A 20,345-nucleotide genomic window follows, 5' to 3' on the forward strand; every position below is an offset into this window, starting at 1 on the left:
AGCTGTTCCTAGTGAAGGGCTTCGCTGTGGCTACAGAAGAAAAGCAGCAATAAGGGGAGGGGAAAAAGAAAACCAAAAAAAAGATAAGTAAACATTTTGGAAAAACCCCACATACACACAACTGAGTGAAATCCTGCAAATTAATTCCAAGTGCCTCCAAAATTAAAAACACATTTTATTGTAAAGTTGCACTCCAATTAGAACCATAGTTCTTTATAAACATAATATACAGTAAAATATTTTACATGTAGCACACCAGGCTTACGCTTATGATGTTACAAAATTTACAGTTCAGGATCCTTCACTGACAGCAACTTACGTGACATCAAGTTCCCTGAAAGACGTTTAAGTCTTACAGAGCAGGCCACTGTGGTACCATTATCTGGCCTCTACTTTAACACATTCAGCATGTGATCAGAAATGTCAGAAGTGCTGTATATCCTGTCTCAAGCTGCTTTCACACTATTTAGAATAGTTGTGAATTATGGTTGCTTATTATCTAATTTCCTCGTTCTAGGGAAGCCCTGCGTTACTAGCTGTTCCGAGATGGACGATTTCCCTTGGATGAGCGTAACTTGCATGAAAACAACAGAACAAATGATTTAAGAATCTTCTGTTGGGCCAAACTAACCCAACTTGGGCTAACTCCCCCCTTCACAAGGCAAATAAACCACTCCAACACACCTCCTTTTCCTCTCCTGCTTCTGTTAATCCCATTCTTCCCCCTCCACACATACACACATTCATACACATGTCTAAGAATATAAACAACAATAAAAACTTGGAAAGAAATCATTATCGTACTGTCTCATAAGACGGGGATCTGTTTTAAAAGTATACGCTTCAAGCATAAATTAGAGTTTCTTGAAATGTCAAGCTAATAAAGGCTTAACGTTAGAGAAGATAAGACATTGGAGGTAGTCATGGCTACCTTTGTACTGCAAGTATAAGCAACATACGTCCTGCCATAGTCAACACTGCTTTCTTCTTACACAACTGCAGAAATACTTTCTTCACCTGTGCTTTAAGCTAACTGCAGCATTTCTGCATCATACCTGTCACACAAATGGCATTTTCAGATGGCACTGATACCACTGAAATACATGAGATTCTGTGACAACAGTATACAGTAGCCTAAGTTTCCTTAACGCTTGGGAAAGACGAAGTTAGCATTTCATTCCAAGCCAGGCATGGATTTTGTGCTCTCATCTGCCATGGAGCACTGAGAAAAAACAAAGGGGAATAAACAAGACCATACCCTGGAAATTACTGGAACTTGTGAATTAAGTGGCAGCACAGGAACGTACAGCGATTTGTTTACCTTCCTGGCAATTGCTAGCAGATTTGCAGAACAAACCACAACTGGCAAGGAGACAACATGCAAAGAGACAAGATACAACCTCTGGCCCTACACAGAAATATTCAGCTCTCCAAGTACTGGAATATGCTTCGGCTTTGACTTGTTTCCTCGGTGTTCTCTACCTTGGGCCGTTTGGCCAGAGACGTTATTACTGCAGTAGGACCCCTTTTCTTCACCTACAGGGGACAAAGATATATTGGAATATACAAAATCTCCAGAAAGTTTAAATTCAGAATTATGAGGGAAGTATTTGGTGTGAGAGCACATACTAGGAAATCACAGAGAATATTTATAACAGCAACGCTCTTAACTACTTGCCAGTGCTTAGCGCTTGTACATTCAAATAATCTGCACAACTGGCAGCACATTCCAAACAAACCTTTACCTGAAGTTTTGATTTCTCCTTTGCCTCTTCACTCTTGTCTGGGGAAAGCGTATGAAAGACAAAATTCCTTGAATTTCGAGGTGCGTTTGGATTAAGATCTGACATTGCTGCTAGTTTCTGAAGGACGGCTTTAGGTCTGTTCAAGAGAGACCCATTTTTTATCTGAAAAACAAAGAAATCCGTGTTAAACCATCGCATGAACAAAACACTGCCAAGTAGGTTACTCTAAACAGAAAAACTACTCCCTCCTAAAACATTACTCACTGCCACACAAACCAGAGATGGGCAGAATCTGCTGTGTTCTACAGGTGCAGTTTGGAAATACTATTTTTCACAACCATTACCCACCTGCATGTCACTGGCAGGTCTGAATGTTTCAAATGGGTTCCTGGGCAGTAGCACCGTGTCTTGTACCGCTGCTGCTGGGCTTGCTAGCAGAGACCAAGAGGAAAATGTCAGTTTCCAAACTTCACTTGAAATAAAATTATGTTATGTCAAACTGAAGAACTTAGAATTGACAACAGACAATAAATACTGGGGGGGAGGAACCTGCACCAGATTATACTATGAGCCATACAACTGATAGATGACTGGCAATTAGTTCTATCAGTCAGAAGGGAAAAATCTGGTTTTGAAGCAGCTTTGCCCACTTGAAGGCATGTTTTTGTCACAACCAAGGAAAACTTAAATTTATTTTCGCTACATTACATAGTTTTTCCTGAAGTTACAAACATCTGGAGAAAATGCTGAATGTCACTTACAGTCCACTTCTCTGTGACTCAAAGGCAAGCAAAGGAAGAATGAAAGACTAAACAAAGATGCAGAAGAATTTATTTCCACTCTACAACATTGTTTTCAAGAAGTAATATACTACTTTATTAAAAAATGCACCAACTATCATCAACCTTGCAGTTGCATACTTTCAACACTTTTAGAACTTTTTCAAGTTCTGGAAGACAAGAGCTCAGACTGGTGTAAGAAAATGAGACGTGAGTTTTCTGATCCATGGGCTGCTTCACTGAAGACCACAAGTGACAACTGGAAGTTAAACCTTGTTTGTCACTTCAATAATAAGTAAGCTTACCTTTCTTCTGTAGAGATTTAGCAGTTACTTTTTTTGCTAGTTTCATGAATTGGCTGTCTTCACCAATTTCTTCCTCCTCATCTTCATTTTTTTCCTTCTGTAGCACAGAGAAGACACTTCGAAAAAGTTCGTATTAAGAACGAACACTTAATTCGGTATTTTAAGTAGACCAAGTCTTTTCATTATGTAAGTTAATATATTCAGTTTTATTTACTTTCAACTGTAAGAGTTTATTGCAATTTTAGATACTTATAATCCTCATTCTATTGATGAGCAGCAAACCTGTAGCATCACATTCAGCTGACAGCTGACCTAATACTGAAACTTCTAAAACTCGTAGTTATGCTCCCAGCACAACAGACTTATTCCACCTTTGAAGCTGACTTGTTTCAGAACATAGTTGTTTTGCCTCTCCCTTTCTGAATTAGCTTCTCTCACTGTACAATACTTGTAGAAGAGAAAGAACAGAATTCGTGACGAAAAACAAAGATACATTTACGAACAGTATTTTTTCCAGATGAGGAACTAACACTCTCACACCTAGCAATGGTATAGAGTGAGCAAGATACCTTTCTTGAATCTAACTAATACCTGCTCACGAAGCCACTGTTCTCGTTCAAATCGCTCTTTCCTCCACTTCACTTCCGTCTCATCAAGCTGTTCATTTTCATCATCATTATCTGAATCTCTCTGAAACAAGTCAATCTGTGAAGCATAATCTGGACAAAGAAAAAAATTATTTAGCTGCGATTTTGAGAGGCATAAATATGTAGGCTAGTAAAAAAAAAAAATCACAAAAAAAACCCAACCAAAAAACACACACCCTAAACCAATTTATGTCTGAAAAGACTTTAATCCTGAAGGAGTACCGAGTGCTATTTCATGCACACACACTCTCTTTCCAACCTTTCATCCCTATTTACTAACTACAGATCAGAAAGGCACCTATGTTTTTCCATCTGAACCTCCTCATTCTGCCAGGGCCATCACTATGCAGGTCACCATCAATGAGGTATTTCTCCTGGTACAAGCGTAACTGGCGCTTGTCATCGTCAAGCATTGCCTTCCTATCAACACAGAAGAAAGGGAGCAGGTTAGTCCAGACGAGATCCAAGAGCCATGACTTCACATGCAAAAATATACCCTAATACTGTCACTGACAGGTGTAGTTTCTGTACTTGATTTCCTAATTCCACTTCATTAGGGAGTTCCTCGTCAATAATCTCTTCTTCATATTCATCCAGGTCTTCACCATCATATTCATCTTCACTGCCCACATCACTCCCTGATAGCTCTGCCTCATCTTCCATGAAATCCTGCAGTTTTCTACAAAAGAACATTAAAAGAGTTCGGTTTGGTAGACCAATAATCATCACACACATCTTCTGAAATCCAGGTTTATCTTTTGACATAAAATTAACACTATCATCATTTCTCATTTAGGATATGTCTTTTCAAAAATTAAAGATGTAAGGCTTTAGTTCTCACACGTTTACATACACAGCCTGCCAACATACATCAACTAAAATTATTGTCATCCAACAGATTCCTTGCCAGTTACCTACCAAATGTGATGGCAATGATAACTGCCAACTAGACATTTTACTTACTAGAACAAATATATATCTTAAGACATGAGGAATGACAGCAATACTCTTGCACCCTTTATTTTGGTGTTAAATAAAATTTGCATTCCTTTCATCATGGCCTTTTCATTTCTATGAAAAGAAAAGAAATTCATCTATAATGAAAATTATACTGGAAATCCTCTATAACCCATCAGCAACATAGTTAGACTCACACAACATGCCATCACCAAAGCAAAAAAAACCAGCCAGCGTCAACACCGAATAAACATTAGCTACTAATGCTGTATGGTGAATAATTGCAGACTAAAATTCTAGTGCTATTTATATTCTGACTGGCAATTAAGATACAAAAAAGATGTACTTACAGCTTTTTCTTCAAGCCCTGTCTATGTCTCAGCAATTCTTCTTCTTCGTCACTTATTTCTGCTTCTTCAGCATCACTATCTTCACTTTTTTTATCCTGTCAAAGAGAAAGTTTTCAGAAATTAAGGAATTTCTGAAAGTGGATTGCTTTGTAACAGCTTCTTCGGTTCTTCAATCAATAAACACAGACCAAAACACCAGAGATTTTCCAAAGCTTTTGCTATGCCAAGATGCATTATAAGATATCATAATATTAAGTTATCATAACACTAAGGAGATGAATGATTCAAACATTGCTTTTAAAAACGTTTCAGTAGTTTGTTATGGAAGTTGCGACACTTTGCCTTATAGTTGTATTAAAAAGAAAAAAAGCCCTATGTAGACAAATGGAATTCTTAGTCAGAATGCTGTAGCAGTTTCCTTGCTCCATCAGTTCATACCTCTTCACTATCAAAGGCATCATCATCTGTCAAAAGCTGAAAATCATCAAGTTCTTGCTCCTCCTCACCTTCCTCTTCCCTAGGGGAAAAGTAAATGAAAGAAATACACGTTTTCATTTCACCTCCAATGACGGCTTCACAGTAATTCAAGGCAAAATTTCAACCACCACATCATCTGGTCTCAGACAATTACAGTCTCCCAACAGCATTTAGCTTTACGTGCCCAAAATCCCCATTAGCACCGATTTTTAAGACTTCAGGTCTTCACTTGCAGAAACTGTGGGACAAGTACTAATGTCTGAGTTCATTTTCCTCTAAAATTCCTCTTGGATCTTCCTAACATTCCCATTTGAGAAGCCTCATTATCCTTTTGTCAGGCACCCATACAACTTTCCAGTTTAATCAGTGGAAAAAACACAAGTACCCAACTTACATCGAGCTACGGTTCCCGTAGTTTGGCAACGGCCCAGAAGAGAACCCCAAAGTCCTACATTCTAACAACCTTCTCTCAGTTTGATGAAAGCTCCTCAACACTTCTTTCACTATCAGCGACAAAGAAGGATTTCTCTTTACAGTAGCTGTGGGCAACAGTATATGCTGCCAATTTAGAGAATGACTGCTGAGCAATTTGCAATATTCCTCCCCTTCACCTCCCAAAAAAAAAACCAGGCCACATTTTTGCTTACAGCATTTTGATTTTGAACAAGAAAACACATCAAGAGTGAAATGAGACAACTACCACTGTATGCTTTTGTAAGTTTTAGGAAGAACAATGCTAACCTGTCTGTGGGAAAGGAGCCTGAACAAAGCGCTAGAGCTTCTGCCATTGGATCTTCTATGTCACTGTCTTTTTCTGCCTTGGAAGATACTGAAGATGCCCATGTTGGAGAAGCTGCTACGAAAAGTAATAAGACGGCAACTTATTAGACAGATACATTTCTACTCTTAAAATGTCAGAAAGCATCCTAGTTAGCACACTCCCAACAAAGGCAAGAAATTGTTAGAGTGCTCAGAAGTCTTGGAAGTTCCACATTCTGCATCAGTGCCCAGAACTACCCAGAAAAACGGGTACCTCAGCATAAAGCTTATAAATCCAGTAACCCACAAAGCCGAAAACTGAATTCAGGACATACTCTGAGACACAAATTTTCCTGAACAAAGATTGAGCAATTCTTCCATGTTCTGCTTTTTGTTGCTGCTGGTATTTGGCACGTGTTCAGATTGACTGCTAAACTGTCCCGAACACAAGTCCAGTAATTCATCCATATTGGCATCCATCGCATTCTCATCCATACTAGCCAGAGTCAGCTGATGCTTTGAGGACTGGTATTTGCTCCTATGTGGTCCAACATTCAAGAACCTAAAAGACAGACTGCAATTAGAAAAATCTTGCCGGTCTGTAGGTCCTATTTCTGTTAAAGGGCACAAAATGCCATCCTTTACATCTAGTACTTACCCATCTGCATCAAGCAGCTGGCTCTGAGTGTCATCTTCCAGAGAAAACTGAAACTCTCCAGTGCCTGGAAATAAACTCTTAGGCTCAGGAGAGGCATTATACAGGTCCTGGGAATCTTCTATGGGAAGAGAAGGCTCAGACATCTTTCCTGAGCTCTAGTCAAAGGCATACAAAAATATTCAAGTTACTTGTTTTGCAAGCCTAGAATTCAAAAGCAAGAATGGGATAAACCAGTTAAAGGATTAGCATCGTGCAGGAGTCAAGTATGTCCACACTGTTCTGATAAATCATAGGAGGTCATTCACATCAGCTGTTGTATGACCCACGTAAGTATGCTTAAAAATATTTGCAATGTACATATTTTACATATAAAAACCAGATTATGGCATCCTTTATTTGATGTTTTAGAATGGAAGTTTTTAGAATGTCGTTTTTAACCATTCCAATGTGGAGACATTTTAAACTCCCTGGACAGTTTGCTTTTCTGAAATCTTATTTGCATAAAAGCATTTGCCTAGATGCCGCCTTCTGGTATTATTTTTTTTTTAAACAGATCTGACAGTCAGGATAAAATACATTTATTCACTACTCACTGGGAATAGGACTGAGAACCTTACCTTAGAAGCAGAGCTGATAAAGCTTGTTTTGAAAAAGCCCGGAGAAGGTGACCTGAAACCTCCTGCTGCAGGTAAGAAGTTCCCACCACGTGATGTCTGTTTGTTACAGGGCTGATACGATGGAATCATGGAGCCAATAAACTCAAAGCTGCTGTTATGGCTGTTCTCTTTTGCTAGTGTTGGTAGAGAAAACGAGTCATCATCCTCTGAAAAAAATAAAATTAAATACAGCACTTAAAAGAAGTTAAGTGATCAGTAGAACCTCAAGATCCTGTTTTGCAACACTGACACCTTGCTAAAAATTCATTTTTTGGTGCTCATGTTGGATTTCTTTCTTCATAGAGGATGCACATTACACTATTTTACTGAATTTCATCTTATTGATTTCTGACCATTTCTGTATTTTTTTGCAGTATCATTTTGAACTTTATTTTTCTCTAGCTTTTTCAAGCTCTCTCATTTTTTTCATCAGTCTTATAAACTTTTATAATCATACTGTATACAGGTGATGAAATAAGAAAAATATTGAATACCAGTCTCAAATCGAAACTTCTACATAGGCCACGTGACAAAAATGCTAAGCTATAATAATTCTACTTTACCTAACTTGGTAGGTCCTTTGTCTGCAGATTCTTCCATTTCAAGTTTCTCATCAGGAAGAGAATATCTGCAATTCATTAAATAAAATTTATTTACCAATATATACAAGATGAATTGCTATTGTCTGTCAAACCTAACCTAATTGCAAAAAACAAGGTAGCACACAAAAATACATTTAATACACTTTGATTAGGAAACAGATTATTCCACTAAATAGTCATTAAGTTTTTTTTAAAGAAAGCGTTTATGAACGCACATATAACTACTGAAACAAGACGGAAAATATACTTTATAGAACTACTTTAAATCAAAACATCTATGTGTACTCATCAAATTTAAAATTGCTCAGGCACCATTTTTAAAGCTTGGCTTATTTTGGCTTATTTACCCCATTTTTGAGGAGCTGTCCTTAAAGAGCATCAATGTGGACTCTGTTGAAGGTGGTTTGGGGACAGAATCACAGTGCACAGATTTCTCTAGCTTTTCTCCATCGATCGATTCTTTGTCAGTTTCTTTATCACCATCTTCAACATGTTTCTCTTCTATATCTTCATTATCTTCCTCTGCTTCATGAAGCAGAAATTCCACATTCTAAAAAAACAGCCCCAAACATAGCACAGATACGGTGATTATTGTTTTGATCTGTCAAGTGACTCGCATACTTTTCAAGAAAATGTTTTAGCATATATAGGATGAAGCTGAGTGACATTCACAGTTCTTAAATGCACCTATTCCACTCTCAGACGCTTGAGAGGCACTTGAAACAGCCAAGATATTCTGATCCTTTTTTAAAAAGGAAAGGCCATGGCAAACCCTACCCCAGATTGGGCAGGTGACCTCAGTTTTTCCCCTGCTAGCAACGAGCCAGGATTTATAAAAAAAGAAAGTAGCACCAGAATCTTTTATACACTTATATTTGGTTTTAACACTGCTTAGGCAAATAAGGAAAATACTAGTATTTTTATGGCAGTTTTAGACAATCCAAATGCTGAACACGCTCACCATAGCAACTTTTTAGCTTCTAGAAAGAATTTTTGGCAGTTTCCCTCATATTAATAGTGTACTAACATCTCATTTCATTGGGGAGAGGTAGCAGACATGAGAAGCTGACTAGGTTATGTAAAAATGCTGCATACAGACCTCATGATTGCCTTCTTCCTCTTCCTCAGACTCATCTGTCATCTCTTCCTCCTCCTCCTCTTCTTCCTCTAACATGTCCTCGTTATCCAGTTTAAACAATGCTTGCCGCTTCTGGCGTTCCTCAGTCCTGCGCAGTTTCATGGCCTCCTGGAGTTTAGCCTTCAGCACTTGCAGCTTTTCACCTGGACAGAAACGAATACATTAGATGTATTAGATGCAGTGAAACTTCAACTTCACCGCCTTCAAGCATCCAATCTAATGTAACTACACACATAAAAAGGGAATTTAAAAATTACTTGGGTTTAAAATGCTTTTATGAATTGATCTGTAAGAGCTAGAGCAGTTAGTTTCAATGAGCTCAATTTAGAGAGACAACATGACCTCATGAATTATCAAGATTCCTCATTATCCATAAATGCTACCAGTGCAATGCTCTGAATGAGAATCAGGCCTGTCTCTCCACTGTGTCTTTCGGGAACAAGAGCGTCCAATTGCCATGGGCAGATGTGCTATATAGCCCATGAATTAATGAAGAGCAGCTAAAAATAATGCATGCCCATAGAACTCACCAAATAATCTATTTTCTTCAATAGATACTACAGGATAGTCACTTTCCACACGTATTTTTGCTTGCAAATACATACAGTTCTATTAGAAGCTGCAGTATAGAAATAAGTAAGCATGAGCGAGATCTAACAAATGGTAGTAGTTCACAAGGAGTCTAGGAAGTTACATTCAGAGGGGTGATGGGAAACAACATTGCGGATGTTTCTAAAATGTTCTGGTACAGATGGGGAGAAATCCAGAGAACCAGTCACAAAGATCTGACTGAGGCTGTTCTGCACTGGCCAGTGCTATTTCAGAGGTCTACTGATTTCACAGACGAAGATCCCTTCATCTGTATTTCATAGGGCAGTACTGGGAAAGGGGAAATGAGAGAGGGAAAAAAAAAAAAAAAAAAAAAAGGCACAGCATTTTCCAATTCAATCATCATCACTTCTCCCAAACCAACCTGGCTTTGTGTGGACCGTTTCATCCAGGCTCTCTGCAGCTAGCACTGCTGGTACCACATCTGCTTTCAATTCCTCTTTCCCTTCAGATGTAGTCTCCTTACAAATAATGTTTATGCTTATGGTCTGTTCAACTTTGGATTTTGACGTTTGAAGAGTGTGCTTCAAGAAACGTGCTTTCAAGGCTTCTAATTCTTAAAACACATATTAATTAAATTTCAAAATGCAAATGAAATTCATTTGATAGCATTTAAAAGCATTGAGTGTTGAAATTGTACCAAGAGTAGGTCTTCAGAATTTTTTTTCCAAAGGAAGTCAGTTAAAAACTCTAAATGTCCAATATTAAAACATTTGCAAAACCATTCTATGTGACTAATAAAACAATAAAATACTACAGAATATTTTTGTTGTAACTTGTACTTAATGGATATTAGCTATTATTAAATTACCTCACTATTGACTATGATTTATCCACAAGACTTCAATCCACTTCCAGTCTAGCCTTCCAGCCACCAGGCAAGTCTAAGTTTCTGTTAACACATATATCTAAAGCCAGACTGATGGCTGACAAAAAACACTGTTTCTTGGCAGGGGTCAGTTTCCTCCAGGCACAGAAGTAGCATCCAATCCAGACACTCTCTTAACACCTTCTAATCCATCATAGATTTAATGGAATTATAAAATTGCCTAGTCATTTGCAATCTTTCCCTGAAACATGGTCAATTATTTAATACTGACGAATAGATGTTCACATTCCAGTACCTAAAAGACATTCAAAACGTTCTTGCTACAAAAGTAAATTTTTCCTTGCTATCCAGCCTTGCCTTTTAACAAAATCTGTAGTAAACACTCTGGAATGCAGGCCAGTTTTGTTTCCAGATAATTACTGCATGTCTCATTTTTGAATCAATTTGAAAAAGTGCTCCCATGTGCTTTAAGTACCAACATAATCCACTACAGCAAAATGGAAATAAATCATTCATCATTAAATAGTTATTACTGAGCACTCCTTCAAGCTTTCAGATATCAAGGACTCGGAGCTTCCTTTTTAAACATTGGCTGAAAGAAAAGAGATACCAACATTAAGCAAAGAATCTGTACCAGTGAGTGAACACACCTGACTGTTCTGTCACCTAAACACTTCTCAGAGATTTTCCAGTTAAAGTCAGATCAACTCTGCTTACTTGCACAGATATGACAGGATTACAACAATAAAAGCAATACCTTTATTGGAATCAGGTTCCTCAAGGTTTATGAAGGATTCATTGCCAGAGCAGATTCTTGGCTTGATGGACAGGTCTATTCCCAGTTCACGAAGTTTATCCAACTTGGACCTCCTCGCTTTTTCAGGTTGTGCCACCAACCCAGGCCCCACTTGTTGATTACTTTTTTCACTTCCTAAGTCTGGTGCTGTTTTGTCTCTTTGCTCAAGGGCATCTCCTTCAACTGCTGGAGGAATTTCTTTCTCTTTTCGTTCACTACAATCAGCACTTAGGAAGTTAGAGCACTGTTGTTCTTCTGTATTATTATCAGTCCTTACAGTCCTAACGGTATGAGAATCATCACTGTCCTGTCTGGGCTCTTCAGCACAGTCTTCTGTTAAGTTCTTCCCTACATCAGCAAGAGGCTGGCTCACAGTAGCATCAACATCTCTGCTAAGGCTTGTTCCTGGTTCATTAGCTGTTGATTGATTGCCTGCTATTCCCCCATCTTTGCAATCCGTGCTCAAGTTCTTAGTGCCTGCAGATTCTTCATTTAGGGATAGCTGGTATTTAGCGGACCTAACGAAAGAAATGTATCACGCATGGCTATTGTGAAAGGGGAGAAGAGGCTGAGAACAAACTCAAAGAGAAAGAAATCACTTTCTAATTATTGTCATTAATGTGTAGGAAGAGACAAAGGACAGGAGTCTGAAAAACTTCATTTGGAGGAAATAAGGAATTGTAGAATAGTAAGCGGTTTGTACCAGTTGGTTATATTATCACAGTATAAAATTCTGAGAGATTTTGTGACCACGGTAGCTGAAGTATTTTGCTACACATTACTCGAAATAATTAATATACCAAGTAAAATGTTGGGGTCCAATGTAAACCACATTAAAGTAACTTTGCATGAGCATGTTACTTCACCTGGAGTTACTACTAGACCCTGATTGCTTCAATAGCACAACTGTGTCAGACATGCAGCACTGCCTTATGTTAACAGTGACATATTCCTGGTTTCCAGGTGTTCACAGAATTAAAGGAGCCTAAGGAAGTTTCTTAATAAAACTTTCCAGTCAAAGCAACAGCCACAATCACACCAGAAAAAAGCTGTAACTGTATACAGAACAGGTGCATGGGTCATACAACCCCTATAGCATGCAAAAGTCTGGTTATCCTCAAAAGCAAAGCTGGGATTTTCATCAAAATATATGAAAAAATATGACAAAGTACTTACTTCAGTAATGCCATGGCATTTCCTTGACATACTGGTCGAGGTCTACGCTTGAAGAAGTCATGAACGCTTTTGGTCTCAGGCACGTGATACGGGAGAGACACAGATGATTCTACCAGAGAAAGGAGGTGAAAAAATTTGAAACGTCACCAGAGGCATTTATTTGACATCTCTGAAATTCAGAGCTTGACACAAGTATTTTGCAGCAAAGACATCTGACTGGGCACAAACAGCACAATTCAAACTCGAATACAGCAAACATTGCTGTCTGGGAAAGAGCTCCAACAGCAACAGTCTTGGAGGCCAAATTTACAATATGTCTATGGATTAATTAGGAAATGAACTGTGATGTTAATATATCAGAATGGCAGGAATGGTTTCAATTTTATTACATGCCTATCAAACTCTTCAAACGTTGCACTAACTTTACACAACAAGTTTACAGGTGCAAGTGTTTGCACAATTTTTTTTCCCCATTAGTTACAAAGGTATCTTTTAACAGGTCCTTGAATAAGTCACGCTAGGTGAAAGAAGGTTCTAACCTTTCAGGTAAATTCTTTACATTTCTCTCCTGAATTTCTTAATAGTTTATACCCCTCTACATACAAAGAATTTAAGTTTTACCTCTTATAAGTCGTTGGGTCTCACTGTGTAGTTGTTTAATGGCTTCTTTACTTAACCTTGCTGCTTTCCGCTCCTTAAGGAAAGAAAAGAAAGTCTTCTCAAGTCAGGAAAAAAAAAATAGGACTATGTCTGTACTTTCTAAACAGCTTATTTTTCTATTTCAAACAGAAAAAACTCAGAATAAAGCAGCCAGTTAAAAAAATGGAAAGATTAAAAACAAGAAAGCAGCAAAAAACATTGGACAGCATGCATACAAAAAGCATTTAAGACACTACAACAAACAATTAAGAGCTTTAAAAAGATGAATATTTCACCTTCCTTTTCGGTTCTTTTAATACAGGTTCCTCGCTTTCATCATCAGATACATGCTTGTAGCCTTCACCCTCAGAAAATCGTTTTTTGTTCTACAGTGCATAAAGAGATTCATTTATTTGGCTAGAAACACGGGCACTACCAAGGGCAAACAAGTTAAAGTAAAAAACAATAGTACAGAATCGTCACTGGTCAGCAAACCCAAAAAGTATTCCCATAAACCAACAAAAATCCCACATAATACTTATGGTAGATTTCCGAAGCTCCTACTACAGCTTTGTAACTTGCCAGGACAGTGTCCCTCCATCTTTAAGAACAAAAGCAGAGGACTAGTCTCTCCTCTCACAGCAGAAGTTCACCATTGTTAAGAAGTTTTAATACGTGTTCAGGTACAACACATCCCACTAACGACCAATAATCTTGTATCACTATCAAATGTTACCTTGTATTTTTTTAGTTTGTTTTTCACTGCTGCTCGTATTGATTCTATCGACTCTTCATCCTCTGGAGGGTAATCCTTTTCCTCTTCTAAGCCATTATCAAAAAGTTCTTTGTCATCAAGAAGACACCCACTGTCATTAAAAGGATACCTCTCACCACCAACTACCTGTGAATAAAGTATTTATGTAATTCATTTCAGCAGGTCCCCTTCAGTTTGTTGACATTAATTTAAGTTTACTGTCAAAAGGTCTTGGTGAAAGAAGTTAGAAAAAGTACATGCCATCTTTAATCTAGCACCCTGTGTGTCCTGTAAGCCAGTCACATTCACTTTATAGCACTGCAAAGCTGACAAGGTAATTCATGGAGCAGTGCTCCCTACGTCTACAATTAGCAGGGAATTTCAATAATTACTGAAGACCAAAATGGCTCAGAGAGAATAAATTAACACTTAAAATACACACTTTATAAATAGCAACAATACGAAATCTCCCAAGCAGCCTTTTATTTAGACCAGAATTCCAATGTGAAAGTAGACCAAGGCTTCTTCCAGAAACTAGTACAGCAACGTAGAGAAAAGCTGAAATAACCATCAAAGCAGTTTCTGCAGGTAACAAACCCCCAACAAACCCAAAGAACGTACAGAATTTCTGCCTGGCTAACAAGCACTGACATTAAATCAGCAAGCGTTAGGGTTTTTGCTTTCTTTGCAGATGAAACCGAGAGACTTATATGGTGTTTCGTGGATTCCTGTGGATACCATGCCTGCTGTAGGAATGTGGACACTAGCAATGCTGAAGCACTGAAACATAACAACCAAACGCAGCAACAAAATTGGCTTAGTTGAGAAAACAGATGAGATTTTCTGCCAAAATATATACCTCTGTTCTAGGCTTCTTTTCTTTCTTCAGTTGTTTAATGGGCTCTGTTCTTCTCTTCTCCTTTCTTCTTGATTCTCCTACAGCTTTTTTTGCTGTCTCTTCTTCAAAATCATGTTTACATTTTCTGAACTTTTCCCCAGATTTTAGGGGTCTCTGCTCTTCCAATTCCTCCTCAAGCAAGCCAGACTTTCTGCTTATTTCAAGGTTTTCAGTCTGCAATTTGTCACCAGTGTCACTGTCATCACTGTCTTGCAGGCCTTGGTGAACCTGATGAGATTTCTTGTTCCTCTTGGCAGTAATACTCTCTTTTTCCTCTCCATTTTCCTTTTCTTCACCCAGAGTATCGTTCCACACAGAAAAGCCACCTTCCTCTCCATCTTCACTCTCACTGTCCTGAAGCACCTTCCTGTTTTTTGCTTTTTTACGCACTAAAACCTCTTCTTCTGAATCTGACAGAAGAAAGAGAAGAAACGATGCATGCTATGGAGAGGAAACCTCCACAAGTCAATTAACAAAAAATCAGTTAAACATGAAGTTATATATCTTAAATCTCACAGGTGTCAACAGCTATAGCGAATTAGTTTGAACTCAAGTTTTCAAAATCCACTTCTCCCTGTGGTGCAGTATATAGCTGACCCAAAAGATGTTACAGATTTTTAACCTTTTAAAAAAAAAAAAAAAAAGGCAAAACTGAAAAACCTTCACTGATAAGATTGTGACTTGCCTTGAAATAGCAGTAAAACCCATAGTAACTAAACACGTGCATAGATTAAGCAAATCATAAAAAGGAAGGAAATAATCAATTAAGACCCTCACATCCCATTTACTATTTCTCTTTCCACAACTCAAAAATTGCTTTTCAGAGATTTAAAGACATCTGCCCACATTCTGAGCAACAAAAATAAGGCAGTTTGGATTCCTACAAGCCAAGCAATGATAACTTCCTAAAAAGATATTTATAAACCGAAAAATGCACCGTTGAAGGCAACCACCACCAGGCACAATTCACAGAAATATTACAGACCTCTGTCATCAAGAGACGCTATCTCCTTGCTGAAGTGACCTGGAGAGGCTGTTTCACAGCTGCCCTGTCCGCTGTCAGAGTCACTATCAAGGGTTTTCTGTAAGTCTGAATTCAAATCTTCTAATGAAAACTACAAAGCAAAATGAAATTTTCCTTATTGTAAGTGTTGTCTATGTAGTAATGACTCTTGGTGTCTAACTTTGTTCCAAAAATGGGGCTAACCCCTTACACACAGTGATACTGGAGGAATTTTAACAGTGTGCTTAACTGTAAATGTTGCCACTGTGTATCCCAAGACGTGGCCCAGCTGTAAAGTGCTGTATAATGTAGTTTAGCTACTAGTAGAATGCGGCATTGTATAGTTTAGCTACCAAGTAGATAAGAACTGGTCCAAAACCAAGACATGAGCCAAGAGTGCTGAAACATGGCCAGAAGGTTATGAAAGGATGAGAAAAAGAAGAGGAAGATTATGAAGAAGAGGATGAAGATGTCCCAAACAACCACCAGAGGACCCATCAGGCCACACATGCATAGTAAGAATGTAGGTATAAGTAGTTGATGAACTGTAATGAATATGTTAATAGTTTCTCAGAAATGTCATTAATATGTATAGATCAGCCGTATAAAAATAAAAGAGTGAATAAAGTCAGGATGCATGTTGGGTGGCACTTATCCCCTGTGCATCCAGTGCCGGATATAAAGAATTTCTGCCTTTTAATGCTTGAAACCAGGTATTAAGGATGTTTTGTCTCCGATTTTTCAGTATCAATAGTAACATACACATATCCTTACATTTTGACAGTTTATTGGCATTTAGATGAAGGAAGATTACATCAACTTTTACTAAAAGGTGTGCTTGCACACAGAAAAAAAAAATCCACACACTGGCAGATCTCCATTATATTATTCAAAACCATTAGAATGAAAACTTTATTCTCCTACAGCTGCATTTCACCTAAATTAATTAAATAGAGACCAGAAGGCACTTCCGGCGGTTCTTTAGGAAGGCTCCCCCGTGAGGGTGCCCAAGGCCGGTGTGCGATGGAGGGCCCCCCCCGCGTCCCAGGATCCCCCTCCCATCTGAGGCCCGCGGGGCCGTCACAGGCCTGGCGCCACTGCCGCGCCGCAGGGGCGGCGGGCCAGCAACGCGGCCGGGGCGCTCACAGCCCTGCCCGGGGATGCAGGCGCGGCCCGTGGGCGATCGGCTCGGGCGGGGACGGGACGCGGATCCCCTCCCCGCTGGGCCCGGAGGTACGACCCCGGTAAGCGCATCCCGTCCAGCATGCACCGCGCCCGCCCGGGCCCCGCACCGCCTTCCCGGCATGCACCGCGCCCACGGCCAGTCCCCGCACCCCCAGCATGCACCGCGCCTATGGGGATAGGCCGAGCACAGTCTTCCCAGCACACACCGCGAGCGTCAAGGCGGAAGGGAGAGCCGCCCGGCATGCTGGGAACCGTAGTCTGTGGCGGGAGGAGCCAGCCCTGTGGCGGCACCGTACCGCCCAAAGAGGCGCCGCCGCCACTTCCCTCGCGACCCCTCCCAGCCCTCCGCCGCGCCACAGCCAAAGCAGCCCCGAGGCCGCAGGCAAGCCACAAGCTGCCCCCCCACTGGCGACAGCCAGCCGGTTGCGTGGGGCAAGGCGAAGCGGCAGGACTCACCTCAGCGGGGGCCGCCGCCATAGCCCCAGACCACCGCCGCCAACCGAACACTTGGCTGCCCAACCGCCTAGGACACGGCTTCAATTCTTCGCGCGCTGTTCTGGCCCCGCCCAGCCCAGCAGATAGCCAATAGATGTCCAGTGCTTCCCCAGGAGCCCCGCCCCTCGCCTCTTTATTGGGAAATGTATAATTGTGGTCCCGCCCTCTTCACCTGGCCCAATCATTGCTCGCGCCTCGAGGCCACAGCACGCCTTATAAGGTCGCCCCGCGGCAAAACCGTTTCCCACTCCCAGTTAGGGTAAGGCGACGGCGCGTACGGCCCCGTGGGCCCGGCTGGGGGTGGCCTGGGGCCCTAGGCCTGGGCCCGGGGGGTGTAAGCAGGCGTGCACAGCCCTCCCGGTGGGGGGTCTGCGGGCCCCTCGTAGCTCGGGCTGGGCCACAGCTATGGGGGTAGTCTGGCATGAGCTAGCAGTGGGTGCTGGTTTAGCTGTGGAGGTCACAGACCTGCTCCTGGGCATCTTGCAGGCAAAAGCCTTCCCCCTAGCCATCTGGAGCGGTGAGTACAGGAGAGTGAGTAGAGATGCATCTCACACCTCGACTCATTTCTCTAAGTAGGTCTGCTCCACACAGAGTGCTGTGGCCACGTAACACCACCAAGCCTGCAGTGCGCAGGGCCCCAGTGCTGCCAAAGGGGAACAGACGGCAGGTCAGACCTCAACCCGGATGCTCAAGTTTCTCCAGAACCATAAAAAGTCACAGGAAAGCACAGAACTCTTTGGGTTAAGTGGCTGTGGGGTGTGTCACCTCTTCACTCCCCAGAACTTGGAACTTCCAGGGGTGTTTGTGACCCACTGGCAGCTTGAGGGAAAGCAGTGAGCTGGGGTGAGCATTGGGGACCTTGGTCTGAACTAGTTACGGACGTTTGCCACTTTTTCATTGTTATGTTTGCTTTGTAGAACTTGAACTGCTACAGTAATGCTATTTCTTCCAAGTCAAACAGCAGTAATTTGCTGTTACTGAAGGCAAGCCCAGGAAAAAAAAAAAAAAGGCAACATATTCTGGAGTGTTTGGTACCAGTCGCGGTTCTGCGGGGGATGAGGAGCAGATGGACTAACCTACTACAATAGTTCCCATATAGCCAACAAGTCTGGAGTGGAGGAAGTGAGAAAAGCAAATGGCAGTGAAATCCACTGCAAGCATCACAATACAATTCTGGTTTCCTGTAGCTGCTACAGGAGCTATAGTAATCTAATAATTACTATTTAGTAATGAGGGGGGCAGATTTTGGCTCTACAAAACCACTATTAGGCCATATAATTAGGATACTGTCTCTAACCTATCAAACGGAGTCAGAGAAAAGAAGAGAAAAAGCAATCCTCAACCTTAGTAACAAACAAATGACATTGCCTGCTTTTAAAAAAGGTGCTCACTTTTGTGAACAAATAAAACCGTAGAGTTTTTAGAGTGTTGTGCAAATGTAAACAAGACATTCAGCTAATATTTAAGGCCATCTGTCCTTTTCCTGCAGACCACTGTTCTTTGCTGAAGAAGCAGTAACCGTGCAGACCTTTGCTTCCTGATGCTGTTCTCTCACTGGTAACCAACAGTGTAAAAAACGTGGTGTCATTACACTAGAAGTTCCTGGAATTTGGTGGTCTTTCTAGGTAGTCTGTCAGTAAAAAAAAAAAAAAAAACCAAACCAAAAACCCCAGACAAACCTAGCAGTTTATTATCTGTAACTATAATCTCATTGCTGTGTTAGGAATAGTTCTGAGAGTCAGCTGGCAAGAAAAAGGTGGCAAAACAATTAGCTACCTGCCATATTAGGGTATTTCTGACCTGAAGTTGTGTTACTCATACCAAGCATGCAAAGGCATATGCCTCATGGAATAGGTGACTCAGTATAAATTGCAATTAAGGAGATTCTAAACTAAATCAAAACTTATTTTTAGCACTGGATAAAGTACTATATTAAAACATTCATTCTTTTTAAAGCTAGTTTATGAATCCATTTTTCACTCAATACCATACTCCTACAACTTCTAGCAAGTGAGAAGTTTAGAAGCAAACCTTCAGAACTGAGCCCGTCATAAGCAAATTAGGTCTTACCACTGGGAAACACATAGCTGTCCTCAACATAAGGGTGGGTTTACACACAGAAATAAGGTTCTGACCGCTTTGGCAGTCAGGATGCCTCAATGTGTATGTAATATTTATCAAGCTAATTGCTGACTTTTTTGAATTTATAATGCATGAAGTATAGGCCTGAGTTGGCATACTCAGCATCTTAGAGGACCAAGCCTTTGTATTGCAGGTTTCTTGAGGCTGAGATTGCATCTGTGGTTTTTTTAAAGTACTGTCTGTGTAGCCCTACATATATGAGTTTTTATACCTAGATATGCTGAATGATTGCATGGAAATGTGGCCAGACGTCATGGGATTTTGTTACCAGTCTTGTAAAACCGGTGTTTCCCTCTAAGTAGTCATCCACCAGTGTCAGGCAATTACATGAGAATCTTGGATTGCATTTCATTTTAAAATAGGGTTTTGATGCTTCGACTTGGAAAATACCAACCCTGCAGGTTGAAAAAGGCAAATAAAATGGACTCGGCATTTATTATTCATAAAATGTTTTGACTTCTGACCTTCTTGTGAGTCAGCTGAGAATTGTTGGCTAAACAGAACCCGCAGGCTGCGTGAGGGAGCAGGTCGCCAAGATGGCGTAAGCCACTTAAAACAGCAAAAAATCAGTGACCCCCTTATTTAAGGGCACTTTTTCATTTTTTAAAAAGTCAACACTTTAGGCCAAGTTGTTGCCTGTGAGCCCAGCCCCTTGCCAGTGCTGGCCGACCCTGGGGCTCCTCTCTGACGAGGGGCGAGGGGTGGCCCAGGAGCCAAACACCCAACCGGTGGGTGCCAACCGGGGT

The 20,345-nt window shown here is 40.6% G+C and overlaps 1 protein-coding gene across 2 annotated transcripts; it reads right to left on the reverse strand.

The window, feature by feature from the left end:
* Nucleotides 1-155: 155 nt before the first annotated feature.
* Nucleotides 156-20,315, reverse strand: CLSPN (claspin). Of its 2 annotated transcripts, none has more exons than XM_080381916.1 (25): nt 17,419-20,315; nt 15,760-15,889; nt 14,736-15,184; nt 13,859-14,023; nt 13,419-13,508; nt 13,105-13,177; nt 12,484-12,592; nt 11,269-11,825; nt 10,047-10,238; nt 9,035-9,216; nt 8,283-8,485; nt 7,897-7,961; nt 7,295-7,500; nt 6,678-6,832; nt 6,355-6,581; nt 6,002-6,113; nt 5,222-5,300; nt 4,784-4,878; nt 3,991-4,155; nt 3,775-3,896; nt 3,421-3,548; nt 2,830-2,926; nt 2,094-2,176; nt 1,746-1,907; nt 156-1,536 (listed from the first exon to the last, which is right to left on the reverse strand). In XM_080381916.1, exons 1-25 carry the CDS (start codon nt 17,437-17,439, stop codon nt 1,423-1,425), a joined length of 3,981 nt encoding a protein of 1,326 aa, XP_080238042.1. In that variant the 5' UTR covers nt 17,440-20,315; the 3' UTR covers nt 156-1,422. The 2 variants fall into 2 exon arrangements, with proteins under 2 accessions (XP_080238042.1, XP_080238041.1); XM_080381915.1 differs by having other exon boundaries at nt 6,002-6,116.
* Between the last annotated feature and the right edge of the window lie 30 nt (nt 20,316-20,345).

This window comes from Falco punctatus (genome assembly GCF_963210335.1).
Source record: "Falco punctatus genome assembly, chromosome: 3".
NCBI classification, from domain to species: Eukaryota; Metazoa; Chordata; class Aves; order Falconiformes; family Falconidae; genus Falco; species Falco punctatus.